Source organism: Tiliqua scincoides, chromosome 3 (genome assembly GCF_035046505.1).
Source record: "Tiliqua scincoides isolate rTilSci1 chromosome 3, rTilSci1.hap2, whole genome shotgun sequence".
Lineage (NCBI taxonomy): Eukaryota > Metazoa > Chordata > Lepidosauria > Squamata > Scincidae > Tiliqua > Tiliqua scincoides.
Window position 1 is genome coordinate 91,355,215 of NC_089823.1, and position 25,344 is coordinate 91,380,558.

The 25,344-nt window shown below is 41.4% G+C and overlaps 1 protein-coding gene across 5 annotated transcripts in view; it reads left to right on the forward strand.

The window, feature by feature from the left end:
- Window positions 1-25,344, forward strand: part of MAP4K4 (mitogen-activated protein kinase kinase kinase kinase 4) — a 173,033-nt gene that overhangs the window by 121,501 nt on the left and 26,188 nt on the right. For 2 of the 5 annotated variants that reach the window (XM_066620369.1, XM_066620371.1), the window contains exons 13-19: window positions 5,809-5,970; window positions 8,052-8,138; window positions 8,785-8,985; window positions 15,488-15,649; window positions 19,819-20,049; window positions 20,804-20,910; window positions 23,434-23,585. In XM_066620369.1, coding sequence (XP_066476466.1) covers window positions 5,809-5,970; window positions 8,052-8,138; window positions 8,785-8,985; window positions 15,488-15,649; window positions 19,819-20,049; window positions 20,804-20,910; window positions 23,434-23,585 — 1,102 coding nt within the window. The remainder of the gene's footprint in view (window positions 1-5,808; window positions 5,971-8,051; window positions 8,139-8,784; window positions 8,986-15,487; window positions 15,650-19,818; window positions 20,050-20,803; window positions 20,911-23,433; window positions 23,586-25,344) is intronic. The other 3 variants (XM_066620370.1, XM_066620373.1, XM_066620372.1) reach the window with 2 other exon arrangements.

Here is a 25,344-nt window from a genome sequence, read left to right on the forward strand (position 1 = left end):
GACACGCAACACACTGGCAAATCAGAAAGCTTAACTGAAAAGTATTATGTATCTTACTATGATGAAGAAACTTATGACTCAGTTTTATCATCAGCAAAAGTTTGGGGAAATAATTTACGATCCAGCAAATGTATCCTTGAGTCCTTTTTCCATTTGTTTTTGTCTAGTAGGTCCTTCTCCTCCTCTTTAAAAATGTTTCAAATAAACTTTGAGAGGCCTGTTTATCATCACTGAAATGAGATTCCACATTTTAATTGCTTGAAGTAGCTGAAATGCAGTCCAATGTAGTATATCTAGTATTGCAAACTGACCAGGATTTTATTGGCATAGTTAGAGTCTTATCTGCCTGGCTGATAACCAAAACAGGGAAACAGAAAGGCAGGGAAAAATTCTGTTGCGTTTTGCAATTATAGAGTCAGATTTCTTAATAAAAGAGTACCCCTAAGGGAATGCTCTGCATATGCCCAAAAGCACTTAGCTTTTCTGTGCAGGGCAGAGGCCATCAACCTGTGCTTAGAAGGGCTAAAGTTGACCTCCCAGAACTTTTGTATACAAGAGGTAGCAACTAAGCATATTGTTATGCATTAAGGAGAGAGTTTCTGGTACAGATTTTACTGGGGAAACTTTCTGGTTTCAGAAAATTGCAGCATGAAAAAACCCCTTAATTTTAAGGTGTTTTGGTCCCTGTTCACTATTCAACTGACTTTTAGAAGAACGTGGACCAAAACAAGTTGCTTAGGAAGAAGAGGAAATGCTTCAGAGACTGACCCCCGAAAAGCCAGGGCATTTAAGGATTGTGTCCTTAATTCAACTTACGTTATTGCAAAGACAAATTTAAGAAAGCAAAGCAGGTTAAGTTAAATGGGAAAAATGTCTTTGGATTTGAAATTCCTGTTGGTACTTTTTTAATGGGCTCAATTTTGATAGGGCTTGAGCTCTAAATTGGTCTGTTTTGGTTAGTGGGTTTAAGGTTGTGTGTGTTGTATTTTCCATTTGATGCTTTGTGACAGGAGTCTATTATACATTAAGCAGCAAAAATATGAGATTTTTTTCCCAATGCTAGCATACAGCCTAAATGGATTTGACAGATTTTTGCAGCCCTCTATTGGGGATAGAGGCAGAAAATTGCATTCTTCGTGAGAAAAGTTTGAAAACTAGCATGGTGCAGTAATTAGAGTAGTAATCTGGAATATGGGAAACTTGGAGACGGCAACAATCAAGTGTAGGTGCTGGAACACATTCTGGTAGACCACCCCTTAGAAGATCTTTGTAACGTTTCTGCATTAGCTAAACTTAAATAAGAAGACCCTTGTTGGATTACTCCCGAATCGGCCTTTTCAGCCACACTAGACGCTGTTCCGGAACCACCTTTCAGAGCGCGATACCATAGTCTTTCGAGACAGAAGGTTGCCACCTCAATTTGTTGGATCAAGTCAAAGATAGTGACTTTTGGCTTGATCCAACAAGTGTATTCTTATTTAAGTTTAGCTAGTGCAGAAATGTTACATCTTCTAAGGCCGTAGTTCCCAAACTTCTCAAGGGTTTGGGAACTGCCATAAGTTCCTGTGGCGAAGGGGTGAAGGCAGCAACGAAAACCAGAAGTGGCCATTTTTTTTACTGTTTTCAGCTGTTTGCATATTCAGGGAACCCTGTAGAGAGGTCTGCAAGCTTCCCAGACTGCCCCCCCAAAACAAAAACCCTTTTGCTCCTGGCAGCAGCACAGTTGTAGCGATCATGTTGCTGCCTTTACCATCGCCCAGCGCCCTTCAGGGGGCTGAGACAGGTCTTCCCAGGCTGGGGTGTCATGACACCCCAGTTTGAGAAACTCTGTTCTAAGGGATAGGGTGCCAGAAATATAATTTAAAGTATAAGATCCGCTTCTACAAGGATTGCACTTATGTATGAATTCTGTTACATAATATTTTTATGTGTTTGCCAAATAGCCTGATATGTTTTTGTCCAACTTGCATACATATTTGCATTGCATATGCAGTGAACATTGGAATGGATTTCTGGAAGCTTCAGGAAAATAATCACATTTGTTTCCTTTTTGTCAGGCATGTTCTAAAGAGGCTTGGACATCTGTTTAAATATTTTTAAGTTAGATCTAAATATACTGGGTACAATCTGGATGAAATGTTTAATTTACATAATCTCCAGTAATTTTTTTTTTCTAACCATAGGTAAGAGCCACTATTTGGCTATAATGAACCATATAGGCATCCAAGTTTTGGAAAATCCTATGTATTAATTGGGTTTCAAAGACTGACACAAAATTTAGAATAGTAGAAACAGCTTTCTCTGTATTTATTATGGAGTTGTCGTAAGAGGTGACTAAATAGCCACCGGGTAGATGGGACTCGTTAGTCTGGGAAGGCAGCTCATCTGAGGGAAGGAAAACTCTGATCCTAAACCTCCACTGCATTGTGGCTACATCCAGTTATGGAAGAGGCTTCAGGAGTCAACCTCAAGGTAAAATCCGAAGCCGGAGTCCCTGAGGCAGTTCACGGCTGTATACAGTCACACTCTGTCAACTCCTGCGATGCCGCTGGAACCAACCATACTGACTTCTGCCTTTCCATTGGACCATTCCAGCAATGTGGAGAGGGGGGATTTGCTGCATGGGTAACAACCTATCCTCCATACCTACTTTACCAGGCTTCGCACACTGTAGAGGACACTCCAATTTTGCCATATGGCGTCAGCACAACATGGGAAGCAGCAGTTTATCTCTGGACCAGATCAGACGGAAAACTCTTTAACCTCTCCAGACTGAGAGCAAAGTCCAAAGTCCAGCTGAAATGTCTGTGTGACTTCCTCTTTGCCGACAATGTAGCTGTCACCACCCACTCTGCCAAAGATCTCCAGCAGCTCATGAATTGTTTTAGCAAGGCCTGCCAAGACTTTGGACTGACAATCAACCTGAAGAAAACACAGGTCATGGTTCAAGATGTGGACTCACCTCCCTGCATTACAATCTCTGCACATGAACTGGAGGTTGTTCATGACTTTGTGTACCTTGGCTCAACGATCTCTGACACTCTTTCTCTCTATACCGAGCTAAACAAATGCATCGGTAAAGCAGGTACCACGTTTTCCAGACTCACAAAGAGAGTATGGTCCAACAAGAAGCTGACAGAACATACCAAGATCCAGGTTTACAGAGCTTGCGTCTTGAGTACACTTCTGTACTGCAGTGAGTCCTGGAGTCTTTGCACATGACAGGAGAGGAAGCTGAATTCTTTCCACATGCGCTGCCTCCGACGCATACTCGGTATCACCTTGCAGGGCAAAGTTCCAAACAACACAGTCCTGGAACGTGCTGGAATCCCTAGCATGTATGCACTGCTGAAACAGAGATGCCTGCGTTGGCTTGTTCATGTCGTGAGAATGGACGATGGCCCGATCCCAAACGATCTCCTCTATGGAAAACTTGTGCAGGGAGAGCGCCCTACAGGTAGACCACAGCTGTGATACAAGGATATCTGTAAGAGGGATCTGAAGGCCTTAGGACTGGACCTCAACAGATGGGAAACCTTGGCCTCTGAGCATCCCGCTTGGAGGCAGGCTGTGTAGCATGGCCTCTCCCAGTTTGAAGAGACATTTGGCCAACAGACGGAGGCAAGGAGGCAAAGAAGGAAGGCCCATAGCCAGGGAGACAGACCAGGGACAGACTACACTTGCTCCCAGTGTGGAAGGGATTGTCACTCCCGAATCGGCCTTTTCAGCCACACTAGACACTGTTCCAGAACCACCATTCTGAGCATGATATCATAGTCTTTCGAGAGTGAAGGTTGCCAACAATGATTTAATATGGACTTTTTTGGCTTACTATTTGTTTTGCCTCAAAGAAATATTTCAAGTGACTTTGCTACAAATGCCCCTTAAAAATATATACTGTATATAATATTCCCTTTAAAGGGTATGTATCAAAGTGCAGTTTTTATTTCAGTATGAATAAGGTGATTTAATTATAAGTGCAGGTCCAACCTTGTTATACATGGATTTTTTATACAAGGATTTGACTCAACACGAATGGCCACTGCAGATGAGAAGGAATGTGCTTATCCCTGGAGAAGGGGAAAAATGCACCCCTTTAAAATGCTTTTCTTACTGTTGTAGAGATTTTTATCTCAACATGATGAGAAGGGCCCTTTAAATTCAAGGAAAGCAGTGCTTTACAATAGTTAGAGAGAAGGCAACTAGCTGACAATCCATCAATCATTCTCTCTCCAATCGACTCCCTCCCTTCCCCCTGAACACATGAAAGAAAGATAATCCTTTCTAGGGACCTGAAAAGAGACTGATTGTTGGATTGTTGACTTAATGACTCTGTCTTAACATCACAAAGGTCAGCAAGGCTGTTTTTAAACCACTGAAGCAAAGGCACTTTTTAAAATTGATTTGCAATTTTTGCCATTCATGTGAGTTCTGGGAATGGAACCCTCAGTATAATGAGACTCAACCTGTATTTCAGAAGCAAAACAATATGTGTAATGTGTACAAATGGAAGATGGCATTTGAGTAAGGTTAGTAATTTGCACAAGATTAGCAAAATTTTATTAGTACAGATGCTTTCCTTGCTTTTCGAGGCTCATGTTAATATTGACCTTGTACATTGTTTTATGCTGAATACTAGAAACTTAGTCCAGTTCTAGCTGTTTTGTTCTGAAAGCATATTAACCAGAAACGGTTTTTCTGAGACAGTGCTTCACATTGATAAGCTCTTCTTACTCATAAAGCTATAATCCATAGTGCAATGTGGGCACAACAAGGACCGGTGCTCTCCAATAATGTCCTTGAACTGAAAATAAGTAGATGAAAACAAACAAAGAAATACGTTGTCACAGCAACATGACCTAGGAATCACTGCAAATCTCAGTTGCTATGACTGGAATCAAATTGGTTGTCATTCTGCCTCTCTGTTCAAGTGGCCAATTTATATTTTTATAAATTGTTCCAGAATCTCTTGGGAGATCCACCTCATAGTTTTTGAGAGATCTTGGTCAACACAGCATATCTTGGTCTGTGAAAACCAGAAATAACAGCAGTGACATAGTTTAGTGTCTTTCACCATATTGCTTAATTCACAGGCACAAGTAGGCAATTTATCACTCTTGCTATTTCCAATGTACAGAGCCATATTTCCAGTTCTTGTATTTATGTGGAAGTCTATTAATGGCTGTTGCTCTTAGAAATAGTTTAGGCAAAACTTTACTGTGCAGAAGCTGAAACTTCTTAGCTTTGCGTTAGTGTTGGAGTTCTCATTAGGAGACACTAGAGGTCTTTTCCAGATTGTGCTGGACCTCCATGTACCTCAGAATGACCCACAGAAGCTGGAAGCGATGCATACCTGTAGTCAAAATTAAGACAGGATAAGTGATTAGCCATTTCCTTGGCTTTATTTTTCAGTAAGGAAACTCCTTTTTTTTAATTTAAAAAAAGGTGTTTTGGGTTTTTTTTTAAATAAAAAAAGGTGTTTTGGGGTACAGGGCCAACTCTTTCTTTGTAGTTGCTACATGAAGGCTGCTGAAATAGATTCTGTATAAGGTCATACTTCATTCAATGTTTGTGGGCTATTCAGCATTTGATTCACTTCAGTCCCATGCAGTGTTTCTGCAATAGTAGCATACAATTCACTTGGAATCAGTAATTTCCACATATTAGTTGATATGTTGATGTGCTTCCACATGTCAGTGGAGTCTACATGTCACTGTCATTGGCTTCCATGTGGCCGTTATGATATTGCTAGATTTTTTTTAAGGAGTAAGAGAAAAGGAAGAAACTAACGTACATTAATTTTTATAGCAACAAAGAAGAGAACGAGAAGCTCGAAGGCAACAAGAGCGGGAGCAGCGAAGAAAAGAACAGGAAGAGAAGAAACGATTGGAGGAAATGGAGAAGAGACGTAAGGAAGATGAAGAGAGGAGGAGAGCGGAGGAAGAAAAGAGAAGAGTGGAGAGAGAACAGGTAAGTCTGTAGTAATGCAAATGAATTGCATTACTCCCACTTTCAGAGAACAAGAGTGAGCAAAATCATTAATACGTAAGTCTGGTGTGACTTTCTGTGTTTAAAGGCCACTCTATAGGAAGTGAATGTAACATTCAGGCTGCATATAAAGTTAGTTCTTTAATATGTTACACAGTAGAATGGCTTCCAAAACGAAAGCATACCAAGCAGAAGATTGTTCATTCTGCACCAAATACCAAATAATAGGCTCTCTGCTCGTGGTTCCTGGTAACTGCTTCTCTTGCATCTGGAGATTTCGAACACAGAGCCGTGGTATCTGAGTTATCTGACATGGTAGAAAAGTTCCCATAATCTTTATTATACTTAGGCAAGAGTGACCCAAGTACTATACTGTTGTAACTTTCACATACCAATTCATCTTGTATATATTTCAGAAGATACAAACTAAAATATCAAATTGTGGTGTTGATGAGATCATGATTTCTGCATGCTTGAAATAATTTAATACATGGTAACTATAATGGTTGGGAACCAATGAAATTATATGTGTGTTAAGCTCATTTTTTAAATGCCTTAGCAGGGCTTTCATTTATGTCAGTACTAGGAAAAAAGCATTCAATGTAAGTGGGAATATAATTAGGTTTGAAATAGCTTGATGCCACTTCATGCAAAGAAGGTATAGTGCCTGGTACTTTGGATTATTGTACTTAAAGGATGAGATTGTTTTACTGTAAAACTGAGATTTCTAAGACATGAAAGCATATAAAGATATGTTTTGCTTTTTACTGAGCCCATCAGACCACAAAATGACAGAAACTTTTTCCTATTACTGTAAGTTCTCAAGAACCAGAGTCCTAGGATGTCACTGTAAAATTGTAGTTAATTGCCCCAATCCTGTGAGAGAGATCCACATGCAGAAGAAGGTTTCACTGTATGTGCAGGTTTCAGGCACATCTAGATGCACATACACATTGTGGTGCTTATCTGGACACTGTGGAATGGGCTTTTGATGTGGATGGTTCACACACCATTGTGAATCCTGAATCCTTCATTGTGCACAACCATAGCTGAATTGGGGCCATTAGCTACGAACTGTACAAATTACAGTGACAGCTTTAATGGACTCTGTCCCTTTGGCTGATTTAAGAATTACACATCCTTTGTCACTAAACTTTGGGTTTGTAGGAGTACATACAAGAAGCTAGAAGGCATCATTTTTTTCCTTCATAAGCTTTCCAGTAGCTCCCATTTTGCCATAGCACTGAATCATTAATTCCTTTTGCATACACTGTCTTTCTATGTGTGTTTGAGCGCATGTGTTTATATTTGCCTACATTCATTAATTTGCATGGTAGGATATTCTTATCTTTGGATATGGTGCTGCATATTTAGATTTGGTTTAGTGGGCCAGGTGAAGCAGTGGGTAAATGTATTTGCTTCTGACTTCTGATGTGCAGACTTAGTTTTCTGGAAGGGAATGCATTTGGTCTTATATCTGTTTTCTAGTGGATGTTTTTTTTGTGTGTTTTGTCATAACCACCACATACTTCAGCAAGATTGGCATTGTCTGCTTTGATAGAGGCTAGGATAAGTCTACAGTTGAGATTAGCATTGTGTTTTGGTAGAGATTTTGTGTGAGGGAAGCTTGCAAAAGGGATGCCTTAACTAAGCCTGGCTCTAGCTGTTGCTAATGGTTCATCACACAGTGCCTAAAACTAATTAATAAAAATTGCATGTGATTTCATGTTGGCTGTTTTGATAAGACTTGCCGTGTGTTAACTCTTAACTTCTTTTAAAAATGCATTTGCTTATTTTTTTAAGCCATTTTCATAATTCATCAGACCAGATATAAACTCTTTTCTATCCTGCCCACCCTGGAAACCATTGTAGTCTGCAATGGAATACTTTTCAGCCATTATGTTAGACGACAGGACTGTCTTAATTATTCACTAGGAATTTCCAAAATGCGAAATAGTCACCTGAAGGTGGCTTTGGGGTAGTTCTTGTGGTGGTCTGCTCAGGTGGTTTCGATGCATTCCTGTTGTGAACAATTTTATTGCTGGGTAATTTCTATGTGACAGGAGTATATCAGGCGACAGCTAGAAGAGGAGCAGCGGCACTTGGAAATTCTTCAGCAGCAGCTGCTCCAGGAGCAGGCCATGTTACTGGTAACGCACTGTATCTGTTTTGTTCAGTAGCTATAGGATTCTTTTTTCTGGCTGTTGTCCCAGTCGTTCCTTAGCTGGACACAGCTGTACTTTATTGTATGCATAATAGCGCTTGGAACAAAAGCCATTCATGCTCTAGTATATTGGGCTGGCAGGCACATGTGAAAAGCACTGTGTGGTGATCTCACAGTGCAATAACAGGAGATATTGTTTAAAGTTGGAACAGTTCTGGTTTGGTAGTAAAGTTTTTACACAGTCCTTTTTAGACTTTTTAGAATTACTAGAGTGCAATAAGAATCCTTCTATTAAACACTGGGTATACATGTCAAGTTGTTGCTTCCTTCCCTTCCCCTGCCCTATTCTACCTCACCCCCAGACTACACTGGTTTTCAACAATACACTAAACTTTTATTTAATGTAGAGAATACCACTCTTCCTATAGTTCTTCAGATTTACTAAAATTAGCAGAAATTTCACCAAGAAGAAACACATGCTCTTTAGGTCTAACTTTAATTTTAATTTAATTTTTGATGCAGTCACTCACATTTGGACCGCTGAAAATGTATATAATGAACCAGGAGGGATAGGCAAATGCCTTCCGTAAGCCCAGTGCTCATGTCTTGAATGTTGACATATTTTCTCAAAGGAATACAGATGGCGAGAGATGGAAGAACATCGGCAAGCGGAGAGGCTCCAGCGCCAGTTGCAACAGGAGCAGGCCTATCTTTTGTCACTTCAACATGACCACAGACGGCAGCAGCAGCAGCAACAGCAAGAAAGAAACAAACAAAATTATCATCCCCCTGAATCTAAATCCCATTATGAACCTACTGACAGACCACGGGAGGTAATTTTGACTCAAGAGTTTGAAATCTGGGTTTCTTTCTTCAGTTTTGCCATCACAGTAATGCCTAGTGTTAGATATGGAGTAGAAATAGGCCACTGTTGCAGATGGGAGGATCTGAGGTAAAGACGTAATAGCCTAAGGACATCTGATAAGTTCATGACCAAGGTAAGATCTGAAGTGGTCACCTCCTGGATTCCAGCTTTCAGCCACTAACACTGTTATGTGAAGGTATTGGATCTTAATTTCTAGATGTTATCTACTGAAACACCAGACTTGCCAAAGTTCTTCACAAATTTGCACTTTCAGAGTTCATTACTGTTGGCTTTCCCTTTACTTATGTGAGTATAATCTGTTTCCTGTTTTCACCATTCAAAGACAATGTAGGTTTAGGCTTCATCAGTAAGGAACCCTTCTCTAGGAAAATAGACCCTTCTCTGACTAATAATAATAATAATAATAATAATAATAGGTATTTATATACCGCCTTTCTTGGTCTTTATTCAAGACTTTATTCAAGGCAGTTTACATAGGCAGGCTTATTTAAATCCCTTATTAAATAGGGATTTTTACAATTGAAAGAAAGTTCTTTCTTTCAAGAACCACTACATTCAGGTGTTTCATTCCGATCTGGCTTCACATTCTGGCCTCCATCCTCCCACGCTCAGAGCAGATGGAATAGCTCGGCTTCAGCTTGTCAGCTGCTTCAAGGTTGCACGGTGCCAGTGGCCTCGAACTGGCGACCTTGTGGATGTTATCTTCAGGCGGACGGAGGCTCTACCCTCTAGACCAGACCTCCTGCCCAAGGAGTCCTTAGTCCTGACTAAGGACTTAGAACCGTGTTGTGCAGCAATCTGTTTCTTGCAGGGGCAATCCAATTGTCCTTTAGATAATGACAAATGGAGCTATCTCCTCTTTGTCCTCAGTGACTGGTAATAATCAGGAGCTCAGGGACTCCAGCTGCTGCAGAAGTAAGTTTTAGTACACACAAGACATTTTCCATAAATAAATAAATAAATTCTAGTTTGAGCCTAAAAACTATGATGCTGATTTTCTACAATTTTCTAAAGGTTGATGCTATCCAGTAGTGGCAATGGATGCAGCAAAAGGGAACGCTGGCTGCCCCTTCCCTCTTGCAGCCACCTTCTTCTTCCTGCAGTATATCTTGCAGAACATGTTGCTATAATTTATGATGGAGTAGATCAATAATAATGCAAAGATGAGACGAAGGACCATGAGAACTTATGTGAGAAAGCGAAGAAATGGGAGAACCCTCCACTTCCCATGAGGTCTCTAAATAAGAGAGAGGTTGCTCACCAGTCCATCTCTCTTTCTTTGTTTGGTTCCTGGTTGTAGGACCAAGAGCTTAGCCCTGATTGGCTCAGGGGACTTTTGTGATGAAAACACAGCAGATTTCACAATTAGGCAGGAGCATCACACCATATCTATCACCTTCAGTTACTATGTTAATGATTAACTATGATTGATAGTATTAATGATTATTAATAATAGTATTAATGTAGATTAACTGTATACAATCATTGTTTGTTTGTATTTCTACAAATTGCTTTGAGCAGTCGGTGGCATGGAAGGAGGAGCCAAATTGGCAAAGAAGTCAGCATTTACTACAGAGGTGTAGCATTTTGGAGAGCAAATATGTTGTTGAAAGCAAAGCTTGATCTGCAGGGAGGGGAAATAAAGTTTCTACATAGAACTTTTCCTTTTTACAGAGAAGAGTTTGTCTGTTTGCACCCTTAACACTAGAAGCATTGATTAAGAACAGTTGTTTCAAGTTTAGAAACTTGAGATGAAAAGTTACCATGGTGGGAGAGGAAATTAACAGTGTGAAAAGGGAACAGAATAATTTTCTAGCTATGGAAAGCAAAATGATTGATTTTTGTGGGTTAACCTGATACTTTCTGTTTATGTGGAAGGGAAACTGTCATGTCACATTTAAAAGCATGTGTGGATTTTTTTTTAAACTTAATTGAACAAGCCAGTATTCTTGATGGAGAAGTGTACCCACTAACACTACCCTGGCTAAGACCCTGAGCCCATCTTTTATAGTATTATGAGACCAACTAGGAATGGTAGGAAGGTTCCTGGTGATCTTGAGTTCTTTCTCTTTTTTATGCCCCATGAACTTTAAAGCACATTAATGTTGCTTAGGAAATTATAATTAGGAGCTATGATAAAGCTTGCAGATATATTCTGTATAGCAGTGTTATCATAGAATGCTGTCAAAACTCAAGATTAAATTAATATGTTTATAGAAGTGGAGCAGTGCTTGTCATCTTTCTCTTGTAAGCAGATTTATGTGTCATAGGGCTGCTTGTTTCATCTTAATTTTCAAAGGGGAACCAGAGACATGTAAAAAGGAAGGCATGTGAAAACCTGGAACAGCAACAGTTCAAAATGAATTGAGAATTGTTTGGTGTTGCATCTTTCATTGAATTTACTGAGAATTACTTTTGCAGAGTAGTTCAGACTTCCTACCTTTTTAGGGAGCACTTTTTTCATCTTGGTTTGTCTGCCAAGGAAACCTTGCACATGGTGAGGATTCTGTCACTCATTTAGGATTCACATAGGTAACTTATGTCTGTTGGCCTGATGTTTAACCTCCATGTGTTTAGAATATTCCCTGGAATACCCACATCTCTCTCCTGCAGTTTTACATTGGAGGGAGACATCCAAAGTTAGCAAAGTGCCTTTTATGGGAAGTGTTTCTGCCATTACCTATCAGCTTTCATAGGAAATCCAATGTTCCTGGTACCCAAAGCCACTGTAGTACAGCATTATGGGGAAACACTATTCTGTCAGTGTCGTGGTTGAGTTTGGGAAACTTGGTAGTGCCCCACTGCCATCAACCCGGGTCTTTTAGAATATTCAAAGAGGTTCCTTGGGCAGAGCCCCTTTAAGGTCATTTCCTAAGGTTACTTTTATAATAAAGCTTACCTAAAGGAGTCATCACCCTACTGATTCTTAAAATGAGAGAAAGTAAAACAAATAGAAGTTTAATCCTATAAGGCAGTGGTATTCAAACTGGGGCGATGCGAAGCCCCAGCCTGAAGGTCCTGGCCTCTGCCCCCTTAAGGGATGGGGCGGGGGGGAAGGCACGTTGTGATCATGTGGCAAGGGGGGGCCCTGCAGGGACTGGGATGCACTCACCAGTCCCTGCAGCAGCCGTCCTGGGGTGTGGGGAGCCCTGCGTGAGCGTCTGCACAACCGGAAGTGGAGTGCGATTGCTCCACTTTCACTTTTAGAAGGCTGGGGAGCCCTGCAGACGCTCGTGCAGGGCTCCCCGTACCCCAGGACGGCTGCTGCATGGACTGGTGAGTGCATCCCAGTCCCTGCAGCCCTCTGAGCAATGCAATCATGGGGATTGCATCACAGCCTTTCCCCCCCCCCCCCGCTGCCTTCTTACCCTCCCCTACAAGGACTTACTGCGCTTTCCAAACTCCTGGAAAGCTTGAAAACAGCAGCTATAAGGAAAAGGGAACAGGAAGACAACAAACTCACAATTAGTACAACCAAATGGGCAGAAGGAAACTACTTTTACAAATTAAAAACACAATTAAAATATGCAAATATTAAATATAAAAATATATGTATAAAAAACTCTTTATATAATATATAAAAATATTTTATAATATAAAATATAATATAAATATATTTATATAAAAAACTTATAACTCAGCTTATAACTCTTATAACTCAACTTATAGCGCGATATAAAAAACTCTCTCTCACACTCACGCATACACAGAACCAAAAAAATACAACTATAAATAGTTCCTAGAATGACTAGCAAAAGACAAGCCTAACCCCAAATTAAACCATACAGGTTATGTAGATAGTGAGTTCCCTCACTTGTCTCAGCACCAGAAACACTCTTCCTGAACTCTCTCACTATCCAGAGAATAAGGGCACAATCCTAACCAACTTTCCAGTACAGGCATAACTGTGTCATTGTGGTGTGTGCTGCATTCTGCAGTGGGAAGGCAGTCAAGGGGGCCTCCTCAAGTTAAAGGCATGTTTGTTACCTTACCTTGGGGCTGCATTGTGGCTAGATTGGTGCTGGAAAGTTGGTTAGGATTGCACACTAAGAATACTAACTTCCTGACCATTTATCCTACAGCTGAGAACTATCTCACCTTCTAATTGGGTAGCACTAATTGTCTGCCTTTTCCCTTCCATTTAAAGCCAATACACCCTTTTAAGCCATTTCTACCCACCGTTATATATATATGCAACAGGGATCAAATGTGTACACCTGTGGCCTGGCAGAATATGAGTTAAAGCTCTCTATAAAATAAAACTCCACCAAACCCCTTAGGGACACAAAGGAAAATACACACACAACTTCACCACAGACAGTAACATATTTTTAAAATTTACCTTCCCTTTTTGTTGATCAAAGAGCAAGCAGAAGCACTCGGTGTAAACTCTTTTAGTAAGATGTAATCCTGTAGCTGTGTGACTATACAGGGTATTTCAAAAAAAATGCACTCACACATTATAGTGTCAAATTTATTATGCTGTAATTCACACATACTGCATATGGCGTACACTGAGTCAGTTCCCTGACCCAGTTAATGAAATAATTAGTTAACCAGTTCTTGGCAGGCCTTGCTAAAACGATCCATGAGCTGCTGGAGATCTTTGGCAGAGTGGGTAGTGACAGCTGCATCATTGGCAAAGAGGAAGTCACGCGGACATTTCAGCTGGACTTTGGATTTTGCTCTCAGTCTGGAGAGGTTGAAGAGCTTTCCGTCTGATCTGGTCCGGAGATAGATGCCTTCTGTTGCAGTTCCAAAGGCCTGCTTCAGCAGGACAGCGAAGAAAATCCCAAACAAGGTTGGCGCAAGAACACAGCCCTGCTTCACTCCGCTTCGGATGTCAAAAGGGTCTGATGTGGAGCCATCGAAGACAACAGTGCCCTTCATGTCCTTGTGGAAAGATCTGATGATGCTGAGGAGCCTGGGTGGACATCCGATCTTGGGGAGAATCTTGAAGAGGCCGTCTCTGCTGACCAGGTCGAAAGCCTTTGTGAGATCTATGAAGGCTATAAAGAGTGGCTGTCGTTGTTCCCTGCATTACTCCTGCAGTTGTCTAAGGGAGAATACAATATCAGTGGTGGACCTGTTGGCTCGGAATCCACACTGCGATTCTGGATAGACGCTCTCTGCAAGTACCTGGAGCCTCTTTAGTGCAACTCGGGCAAACAGCTTTCCTACAACGCTAAGGAGAGAGATGCCGCGGTAGTTGTTGCAGTCACCCCTGTCACCTTTACAGCCTGAAGAAAACAATCAGCCTGAAGAAAACACAGGTCATGGTTCAGGATGTGGACTCACCTCCCTGCATTACAATCTCTATGCATGAAATGGAGGTTGTCCATGACTTTGTGTACCTTGGCTCAACGATCTCCGACACTCTTTCTCTCAATACCGAGCTAAACAAGCGCATCGGTAAAGCAGCTACCACGTTTTCCAGACTCACAAAGAGAGTCTGGTCCAACAAGAAGCTGACGGAACATACCAAGATCCAGGTCTACAGAGCTTGCGTCCAGAGTACACTTCTGTACTGCAGCGAGTCATGGACTCTTCACTCACAACAGGAGAGGAAACTGAACGCTTTCCACATGCACTGCCTCCGACACATCCTTGGCATCACCTGGCAGGACAAAGTTCCAAACAACACAGTCCTGGAACGTGCTGGAATCCCTAGCGTGTATGCACTGCTGAAACAGAGATGCCTGCGTTGGCTCGGTCATGTCGTGAGAATGGATGATGACTGGATCCCAAATGATCTCCTCTATGGAGAACTCGTGCAAGGAAAGCGCCCTACAGGTAGACCACAGCTGCGATACAAGGACATCTGCAAGAGGGATCTGAAGGCCTTAGGGATGGACCTCAACAAGTGGGAAACCCTGGCCTCTGAGCGGCCCGCTTGGAGGCAGGGTGTGCAGCATGGCCTTTCCCAGTTTGAAGAGACACTTTGCCAACAGTCTGAGGCTAAGAGGCAAAGAAGGAAGGCCCATAGCCAGGGAGACAGACCAGGGACAGACTGCACTTGCTCCCGGTGTGGAAGGGATTGTCACTCCCGAATTGGCCTTTTCAGCCCCACTAGATGCTGTGCCAGAACCACCTTTCAGAGCGCGATACCGTAGTCTTTCGAGACTGAAGGTTGCCAATAGTTAACCAGTTAGACCAAGTGCTCAAAATGTTACCCATTGGTGTCTATACACTCCTGACATCATGGACTAAAAGATTTGCAGGCATCCACCAATAGTTCAATACATCTCTTCAATTGCTTCGAGTGCTGCAGGTTTTCTACAAGGAAGTATGTCTGAATTAGAGATCATTCAAATGTGTTTACAGTTTTTGGGGAGACATTACTATATATTTGGCAATTGATACAACTGTGTTCTAGTGGAAGCTGTACTAAGTTTCTTCATCAAATTTCTATATAAATACAGCTCACATTCTTTCAACTTTTCTATTAGGTTGACGATAGGTATAGAAAGAATAATCAGGGCTCACCTGAAGCACAGTCTAAACAGACAAGCAAAGTGTTGGAGCCACCAGTGCCTTCAAGATCAGAGTCCTTTTCAAATGGAAATTCCGAACCTGTTCAGCCTTCTCTTCAAAAGTCAATGGAACCACAGGTAAAGACAAAAAAGGTCGTTGTAAAAGGTATGTGGGAGAGGTCTATGAGACCTGTAGAAACCTGTAGAAACCTGTAGAAACCGGCATATATAATCCACTTGAACGTAAAGATGGCTATATTGTAGACAACACTTATTCAACAGATATGTGATAGCTTTCAATAGTATGAATGATATATTACTTCTTTGCTAAGCCGAACTACTAACACTACATTTGCACATACCAGTTTCTTTACTCCTGGTAGAACTTAACTGATTCTGTTTTTCCCTCTGGTTTCCTCTAAATGTACAGAGGATGCTATGAAAAAGATAAGGTTTGTACCATTATTTGTTTGCAAGTTGAAAATATAGAGGCTACTGCACTTGAGTGGTCATCTGCCAATTTATTTCAGTGTTGGAAAACTGGTCTAAAGTATGGCTAGCTGTTTTTTGCAAAGGAACTGGGTGATTAAAAGAACTACCAATAGAAGCAGTCATTGCTATATTTATTTGTATTTTGTCATAGATGGCATGCCATTAAGGCCATGATACTTGAAGATTTAGCTGCCATTTCAAAAGTTCCAGAGAAACTTAACATTAACAAGATTCTAGGTTCACTACTAGTATTCTCCCATAGTAATTTGCATCCGTAGGATGTCTTTGGAATTGTCCCTATGGATGTCTTTCTGTGACAGTATTTTGCTGAACTGTTGGCCGTGCACTGTGCTCAAAATTAACATGGTATTCATGGTTTTAACATGTTTAAACCAAAATTAACATGGTTTCTAGTCATGGAACTCTTTGTGCAACTCTGGGTGACACAATTCACCGAAAAACTTCATTGTGTATGTATTTACAAGAATGGCTCCAAAAATCATCTTGTGGATGCAATAAATTATCAAAACTGGCCATCTTTTTCTATCTTTTAGCTGTTCAGTTTGCATGTTAATTATTGGTACTTATTGGGATTTATGTGGCTCACCTGTGTTACATAAGCACACAGCCTCCATGGTTATGAGGGGGGATATATCAAGAAGGAAAGGAAAACGCAATCTGCTTCTGTAGATTTGTGAGTATTGTATTGTAAAGGGTCTTTGGAAGCTTCTACAGCAGCTGAGATTGTCAGTGGAGAAGCTCAAGCTAAAAATTCATTTTAAATCTTTATAAAGAAACAAAATCACTGTTAATACAGCACATTTACACAAGACTCCTGCAGCTAAAGAACGAGTGGAATTCAGAAACTCTCTTTGGTTTTCAGCCCTCATTGCTTCTTTCAGATTGACAGGTCACAATGACACAGTGACAGTAGAAGCAGCAACTATTAAAATTCACCTGTCATGGTCTAGGCCTTGCAATAACATCTTTATACCATCTTGTTTGTCAGTCAGCTTCCTAAGCATTCCAGTCTCCTTCAGTCTCTTCAGTAACAAATAGCCTTCCTTGAATGACAGTGTTATAACATTTCTTTAGTATACAACAGTGGCTCTCAAACTTTTTAGCACCAAGACTCTTTTTAGAATGACAATCTTTTGGGACCCACCAGACGTGATGTCATTAACCTGGAAGTGGTGTCATGGCTGGACATAATCAAGCAGGGAAATTTTTTTAAACCCCCCTATACAATAAAATCAATCAAGTAAGTAAGTAAATTAAAAGTTTACAATGAATATAAGTTTAAAAATTTATTTCAAATAAAGAAAAGTTCTGCCAAAGGGTTGCTGATCTGTTTTTTAAAAATTCTCCAAACATTCCAAAGACTGCAATCTATCCACATTTACCCGGGAGGGAGCCCCATTGACTGTCATTGATAAAAACATATACATAAGTAGCCTATTGAAAGTACAAATCTGTAACATTTTCCCAAATGCAGTCACATACCATGGTAGCATCGTCTAATATATTAAAAATAAAATGCACATTGAAATGAATGGGGAACCCACCTGAAATTAGCTTGCAAACCACCTAGAACAGGAGCATCAAACATAAGGCCTAGAGCAGGGGTGCTCACACTTTTTTGGCTCGAGAGCTACTTTGAAACCCAGCAAGGCCCGGAGATCTACCAGAGTTTTTTTTTTTACAATGTTCGCGCCATCATAACATAACATTTATGTGTACAATGTATGTTGGTGTACCTTGAGCCCCACTGAGTATAACAGGACTTACTCCTGAGTAGACATGCCTAGGATTAGGCTGTGAGGCTGCAATCCTAGCCACACTTACCTGGGAGTAAGCCCCATTGAGTACAATGGTCCTTACTCCCGGCGTTTCCTCCCAGAGGCACCTGAAGGGGGGGTCAGCACTCCGCGATCTACTCATTTTGCCTCGCGATCTACCAGTAGATCGCGATCCACCTATTGAGCACTCCTGGCCTAGAGACTGGATGTGGCCTGTGAAAACTTTTTATCCCGCCCTCGGGCTTTCAGCTGCTGAGTAGTGCTGAGGTGTTACTGCTGCTTGATAGTTGGGCTCTCCTATATCTTGAAATATGATCAAGATTTGAATATTTTCTCTTCTGCCATTTTGCAGCTAATGTGTTAGAAAAAGAGTGCTTATTTCTGACTATTATCTATTTAATGACATCACTTTCTGCCTAATGATATCACTTCTGGCCCTCAGCAGGTGTCATAAATGCTATTCGGCCTACTGTATGAAATGAGTTTGACACACCTGACCTGGTGGGTCCCGACATACAGTTTGAGAAAGACTGCTCTCTGTGGTGAACGCCATCTTCCCTCAGTTCTTTGCCTACACTGAGCTTAAGCCATTGATTCTTTGTTCACATTCCTCTTAGTCCATTCTCTGCTTTACACCATTCTTTCTCCTTCACCCCCAAGTTTCTTGCCCTTAACTTGTCGTTTCCCAGTCTTCTGCCTTACACTGTATGGGGTCTGCACCATGGAGCAGAAGCTGTGCTGCAATTTGATTAGTTCCCTGAGCAACTAAACATTTTATGCTACCAGTTCAGCCAAACTATCAGAGGCCCTACTTCTGCAAGCACAACATGATAGATGCTTGTTCTGAGCACCGCAACATGTAAATGCTGTGTGTTTTTTTTTAATTTTTGATTTTGCCTAGTGAAGGGCCAGGAAACGAGGTGTATTTGTATCTGCTCCCCATTCTCAAAGATCTGTAGTGATTACTTGTTTGTGAACTGATCTTGATGTCTGAACTCAAAGAAAAGATAAGTGGAAATTGAAGCATTAAGATCAAAATGTCCTATATACAATTCAAAAATATTACAGTAGGGTTTGCATTTTAATTTAATTTAGGGTAATTTTAGTTAAATCATTAAGATGTGCAGGCTGTTGTTTAAAATGGTACTTAGCAAAGCAATATGTAACCCCCAAAAGTGTCACATTAAAAAGTTGTGGTAGGGCTTAGACTGGAAGCCCTCTGTGTAAGTTTAACTATGGAAATATTGCTGTGCTTTCATAGTGTGTGTGTGAGTGTGTGTGTGAGAGAGAGAGAGAGAGGGAGAGATATCAAAATCATGTTTGTGAATAGTACTTAATGCATTTTTATATATTATACAAAACCTGTGATAGATGCATACTCTCATACATGCATACAAGTGTATCTTGTATATTTTATACAAGTAGTGTATATACACTGTGTGTGGGTGTGTATATATATGTGCCAGTGTGCTCATATATAAATGAGTTAATAGTAGAAAAGTAAAAGATGTCTACTTTTTTGTTTTATATAATTATGTCTCATATTGCCTTAAAAGCAACTTTCTGCAGGATCTAAAGAGACCAGTAAATTGTTTTGTAGTAAATGTATTTGCCAACATATTTAATTTTGATCCATTTTGTTCCAATTTAATACTTTCATTGAAATTTTTTTCATCTGGTGCTCTGTCCTTCTAAGAGCCCATAAAGTTGTGGACCTGACTGGACATTGAAGCAAATCCATAGGATGGGATTTGCTCTCATTCCTTCTTGTTCATGTGTGTGTTCGGAGAGTGCCCCACACAATGCCTTTTCACTGTGTGCGCAGTCCTTTTGTATTTTCTGGACACCCTCCTTGCTTTGAGCCCATTGATTTAACTGTATGCTTGCCTTGCATCATATCCAAATTGTGCTTCTGCCACCCAAACCCTGCTTGCCTTGATTCTGTGTGTTGATTGGGGGAACAAAAGCCAGTTGTACAGAACGCATTGAATGTTCTATGTTTTGTTTTTTCGTAAGGTACAGTGGTCCCATCTGGCATCTCTCAAGAACAATGTTTCCCCTGTCTCGCGGTCCCATTCCTTCAGTGACCCTTCTCCCAAATTTGCACATCACCATCTTCGTTCTCAGGACCCATATCCACCTTCACGCAGTGAAGTGCTAAGTCAGAGTTCTGACTCTAAGTCTGAGGTACCTGACCCCACCCAAAAGGCTTGGGCTAGATCAGACAGTGACGAGGTGCCTCCAAGGGTAAGAAGTAGAAAGACAGAAGTTTGACTTTATAAACAAAGAAAGTAACAAAAGGCATGTGCTAGGTTTTAACTAGTGAATGCACACCCATAGAATGACACTGGTGTGGAAAACAGTACTTTGGGCAAGGAATTTGCCCCCTCCCTTTTCACAGGAATTAAGATTAGAGAATATATATGGGCTGTGACTACTGCCCAGAAAAATAGTAATTATTATGTAAAGTCAAGCAAAAAGGAAAGCATTAATAAGCATTCATAGACAGTGATTTTTTTCAGCCCCTGATTGGCAATTGAGACAGCTATATTTCGATAAAGCCCAAAATGTTTCTTGCTTGATTTACTTCTGTCAAATACAGTCTTGCTTTCCCTCAGGCTCTGCCTTCTACTTATCCATTACTAGGCACTTGTTGACTCCTTAGAGCTTAATTTTCTAAATTCCCATGCTATTACAGCAAATTGCTTTGTGCATCCCTTGCTTCAAAGTTCTGTGTTCTTTTGAACTGTCATGGTAGTCTGTGAGTGGGTATATGTGTTTGTGTGCTAGCTGTCTACTAAACTTCTGTGTTCTTTCCAGCATCTTAGATGCAGTCCAACTGAGCTTATTGGCTCTGTAGTTGGTCAACATTTTAGTCAGTTGAACTATTTTGGCTAAAAATGCCATTGTTCTTTCTAAAATATCCAAATGCACTCTATCGCAGCTCAGTTGTCACTTTTGTCATGCCATGTTACCTTAATGGTTTCATTTTCTGTGTAAGGTACCTGTGAGAACAACATCCAGATCACCTGTCCTGTCTCGCCGAGATTCTCCACTGCAGGGCAGTGGACAGCAAAACAATCAAGCAGGTCAAAGAAACTCCACAAGGTTTGTAATACTTATTTCCTCCTGCCCTTTATTATTGAGAAAAAGAAGTTGAAAACCAGAATCCCTGCAGAACATGAAATTTGGAGTATACCTATTTAATTAAGCTGGGTTTTGATGTTTTTAAGTAACTTCTTGCAGTGAGACACAGTGATATTTTATATGAATACAGAAAAACTTGTCTGTGTCGTTCATCCTAAATAAATTAACTCCTCTTTGGTCAGATTTATACTGAACTATATCATGAAAAAATAATGATAAATGTCTTCATACTGTGTTTAAATATATCTTTCACTTCCTGGAGACTTTCCACTGCAGAAAAATAGGGATAAATATCAATTCGGTGGTTTCCTTATCATAAATAATTATATTCACTCACTCTTAAGTTTACCTAAAGCCTTGAAACAATGTGTATACATATTACAGGTGCAGCCTATTTATCCACGGATTTTTTATCTGCTGATTTGTCAGCAGAATGGGATGAGGGAACTGAAAGTCACACACACCTTTTCCTCCTTTGCCCTGTACTGGCGTCTCCCTCCATTTCCAGGCAGCCCAAAACACTGCAAAAAGGCTCTGCCTCGACCAGGCAGGGAAATAGCCCTGGAGCCCCGGAAGAGGTTCCCCTTGCAAAGGAACAGTAAAACTCCTGAAGCCTCTGAGCCAGCAAAGAGGCTGAAGAGGGGAAGGGGGGGGCGAAAGTCTCTGTAGCCAGAACACATGCAGCAAAGTGGAGCGCGTGCGTGTGCGCTCTCTCTCTCTCTCTCTCTCTCTCTCTCTCTCTCTCTCTCACACACACACACACACACACACACACACACACACACACACACACACACACAGGGGCAGGTGTGGTAGCAACAGAGGGGATTGCTTTAAAAAACCCAGGGAGTGCTTGCCAAATTCCCGCCCCCATTGAGATGGTGCAGGCTATCACTGACGCAAGCAAGCCTTCCCACCAAGCAAAGCATGAGATTGAGCCTACAATCCTCTCCACACTTTCCTGGGAGTAAGCCCCATTGACAATAATGGGGCTTATTTCTGAGTAGAAACGCATAGGGCTGGACTCTTAAAAGATCAGCATCCCATGTGAAAGAAGCCAGGCAGCTGGCAATGGGGACGGCTGAATACGGAGTGGAGGGGAGGGGATTGATAACAGCTGCCTTAGTTTCCTTCCATCCGGAAGTGTCAGGCTGCAATGTATTTGCATAACTCTATGGAATTTAGTACAACACGTTTTTTGTTAATCGTGCTGAGTCATGGAACGGAACTAACGCAGATTAATAGACTCCACCTGTAGTTTTAAATACTGTAGTTGGATAATTCTGGCATGTGGTGATAACTGAGTTTGCAATCAGTGCTTAATTAGTTGGATATCTGTATTCATTTTATTACCTTATGACAGTGGTTCTCAATCTCTCTGGGAGAGTTTGAGAGCCACTAAGTCTTTGCTCAGAAGGCAGGGGGGCCGGGGGGAAGGTAGAGACATGATGCCCAGCATCAGGCTTCTAGTCTGGGCTCAGAGACGTGCTGCGACCCCAGGTGTCGGGGGAGCCCGGCGCCAGCCTCAGGAGGGTTCCCCACGCAGCGCAGAGCCCTCCAGAAGGCCATCATAACCACTTTTGGTTTCTTGATTGCTCTGCGCTGCGTGGGGAGCCCTGCTGAGGCTGGTGCTGGACTCCAGTGACTTCCAGGAGGCTGCTGCAGGTGGTGGTGAGTGGCAGCATGCCCCTGCGCCCTGATCAGAGGCACGCTGCTGGGCATCGCATCTCTGCCTTCCCCCCCCCGCCCCCTAAGGGAAAACAGCACAGGGCTCTCAGACTGGGGTGTTGCGATGCCCCAGTTTGAAAACCACTGCCTTATGATATTAGAAAGCAATTAAGTTCTAGGGTGTTAGAGAAGTGTTTGGTTACATGATTATTGGTACCCTGGGCATCTCCTGTAACACAGGCAGCACCATATGGCATTTTTATAAGGAAGGAGTCTGCAGTGTGTATACACAATGAAACTCTGTGAGGCAGTACTTAGGAATGACTTTAATGTGAAGAATGAGAATGGTGAAATTTCATGACAAATTTCATCTTGTTTCAGCTTTTAAAGAATTAGTATGAGTAACTGCTAGACTTTTGAAAATGTTAGTTCACATCAGTGAGTGCTGAGCATTCCACTTGCAACTGAATCATTGTCTTGTGTGATTAATGTAAAACGTTTCAGAAGTAAATGGTGTCTCTGTATAATCTAGCTGAGATAGATCACCCATGCTTTGAAACCTATGTAGGTTATAGGGTTCATTCTCCACTTTGAAATGGTCTAAAAATGATGATGAAATAGCTTTCAGATCCATGTTAAGCTTTGTTTCAGTGGTTAATCTTGGGTGAACAACTGAAACATAAATACAGTCAAAGGGCCAATGATAATTTCTGAAAGACTTCCTGAAGTGACATTTAGAAATGTTAGATGTTAAAATGAAACTAAAATGTAATGTATGCATGTATTGATTTATAGTTAAACTCTTCTTCCTAACAGCAATATAGAGCCTCGCCTGCTCTGGGAAAGAGTGGAAAAGCTGGTGCCAAGACCGGGAAGTGGAAGCTCCTCAGGTTCTAGCAATTCTGGTTCACAGCCTGGTTCACACCCTGGGTCCCAGAGTGGCTCTGGAGAGAGATTCCGAATGAGATGTAAGGATTTCTGTGCCTCTTTAAACTTTAAGGATCCCCAGATCAATCTGTCGAGTTATATGATATAAATATTAAATATGTAAGTGGGTAGGGGTGAATTAAAAAAGAGAATTGATGGGTAAATAAATTGATTACATATATGACCCATTTTGTCTGAGTTCAAGAAAGGTAGGTTTGAGCCATATCTCTGCTCTTATTGGACTGCTATTTAGACTGGATCTGAGCCTCAGTTTGGATAAAGCAAATAAACTTCTAAACCAGTGGTTCTCAAACTTTTAGCACTGGGACCCACTTTTTAGAATGAGAATCTGTCAGGACCACTGGAAGTAATGTCATGACCAGAAGTGACACATCAAGCAGGAAGATTTTTTGCAATCCTAGGTTGCAATCCTACCCACACTTACCCCAGAGTAAGTCCCATTTACTATAATTGTTAAAAGTGTATATGTTGTAATCTATTAAAGTACAGATCTACAACGTTTCCCCCAATGCAGTCACAAACCGTGATAGCATCAAGTCTGATATATTAAAAATAAAATATTGAAATGCATTGTGACTCACCTGAAATTGGCTCGTGACCTACTTAGTGGGCCCTGACCCACATTTTGAGAAACACTGTTCTAAACTGACAGTTGCATATGAGGGAGAGCAGTCAATTTCAATTACAAGAAGTCATAAGCTTATATCAAGGCTTTGTCTAAGTTACTAGGCTGGGAGTTTGGTTCGGGAAAGGTAAACACCTCAAACTGATGAAGCAGCCTTGCTCTGAATGTGGCGATCCAGTGGGTGATACTGCTTTCAGGACACTCATATACATGTATGTTCAGAAGTATGTCCCACTTTGTTAAATGGGATGCATAGGATGCAAGGATCTCTAACAAAAACCCTTGACTTCCGACGGGCGGACTTCCCTCAAATGAGGAGGCTGGTTAGAAGGAGGTTGAAAGGGAGGGTAAAAAGAGTCCAGTCTCTCCAGAGTGCATGGAGGCTGCTTAAAACAACAGTAATAGAGGCCCAGCAAAGGTGTATACCGCAAAGAAAGAAGGGTTCCACTAAATCCAGGAGAGTGCCCGCATGGCTAACCAGCCAAGTTAGAGAGGCTGTGAAGGGCAAGGAAGCTTCCTTCCGTAAATGGAAGTCTTGCCCTAATGAAGAGAATAAAAAGGAACATAAACTGTGGCAAAAGAAATGTAAGAAGGTGATAGGGGAGGCCAAGCGAGACTATGAGGAACGCATGGCCAGCAACATTAAGGGGAATAATAAAAGCTTCTTCAAATATGTTAGAAGCAGGAAACCCGCCAGAGAAGCGGTTGGCCCTCTGGATGGTGAGGGAGGGAAAGGGGAGATAAAAGGAGACTTAGAGATGGCAGAGAAATTAAATGAGTTCTTTGCATCTGTCTTCACGGCAGAAGACCTCGGGCAGATACCGCTGCCCGAACGGCCCCTCCTAACCGAGGAGTTAAGTCAGATAGAGGTTAAAAGAGAAGATGTTTCAGACCTCATTGATAAATTAAAGATCAATAAGTCACCGGGCCCTGATGGCATACACCCAAGGGTTATTAAGGAATTGAAGAATGAAGTTGCAGATCTCTTGACTAAGGTATGCAACTTGTCCCTCAAAACGGCCACGGTACCAGAAGATTGGAGGATAGCAAATGTCACGCCTATTTTTAAAAAGGGAAAGAGGGGGGACCCGGGAAACTATAGGCCGGTCAGCCTAACATCCATACCGGGTAAGATGGTGGAATGCCTCATCAAA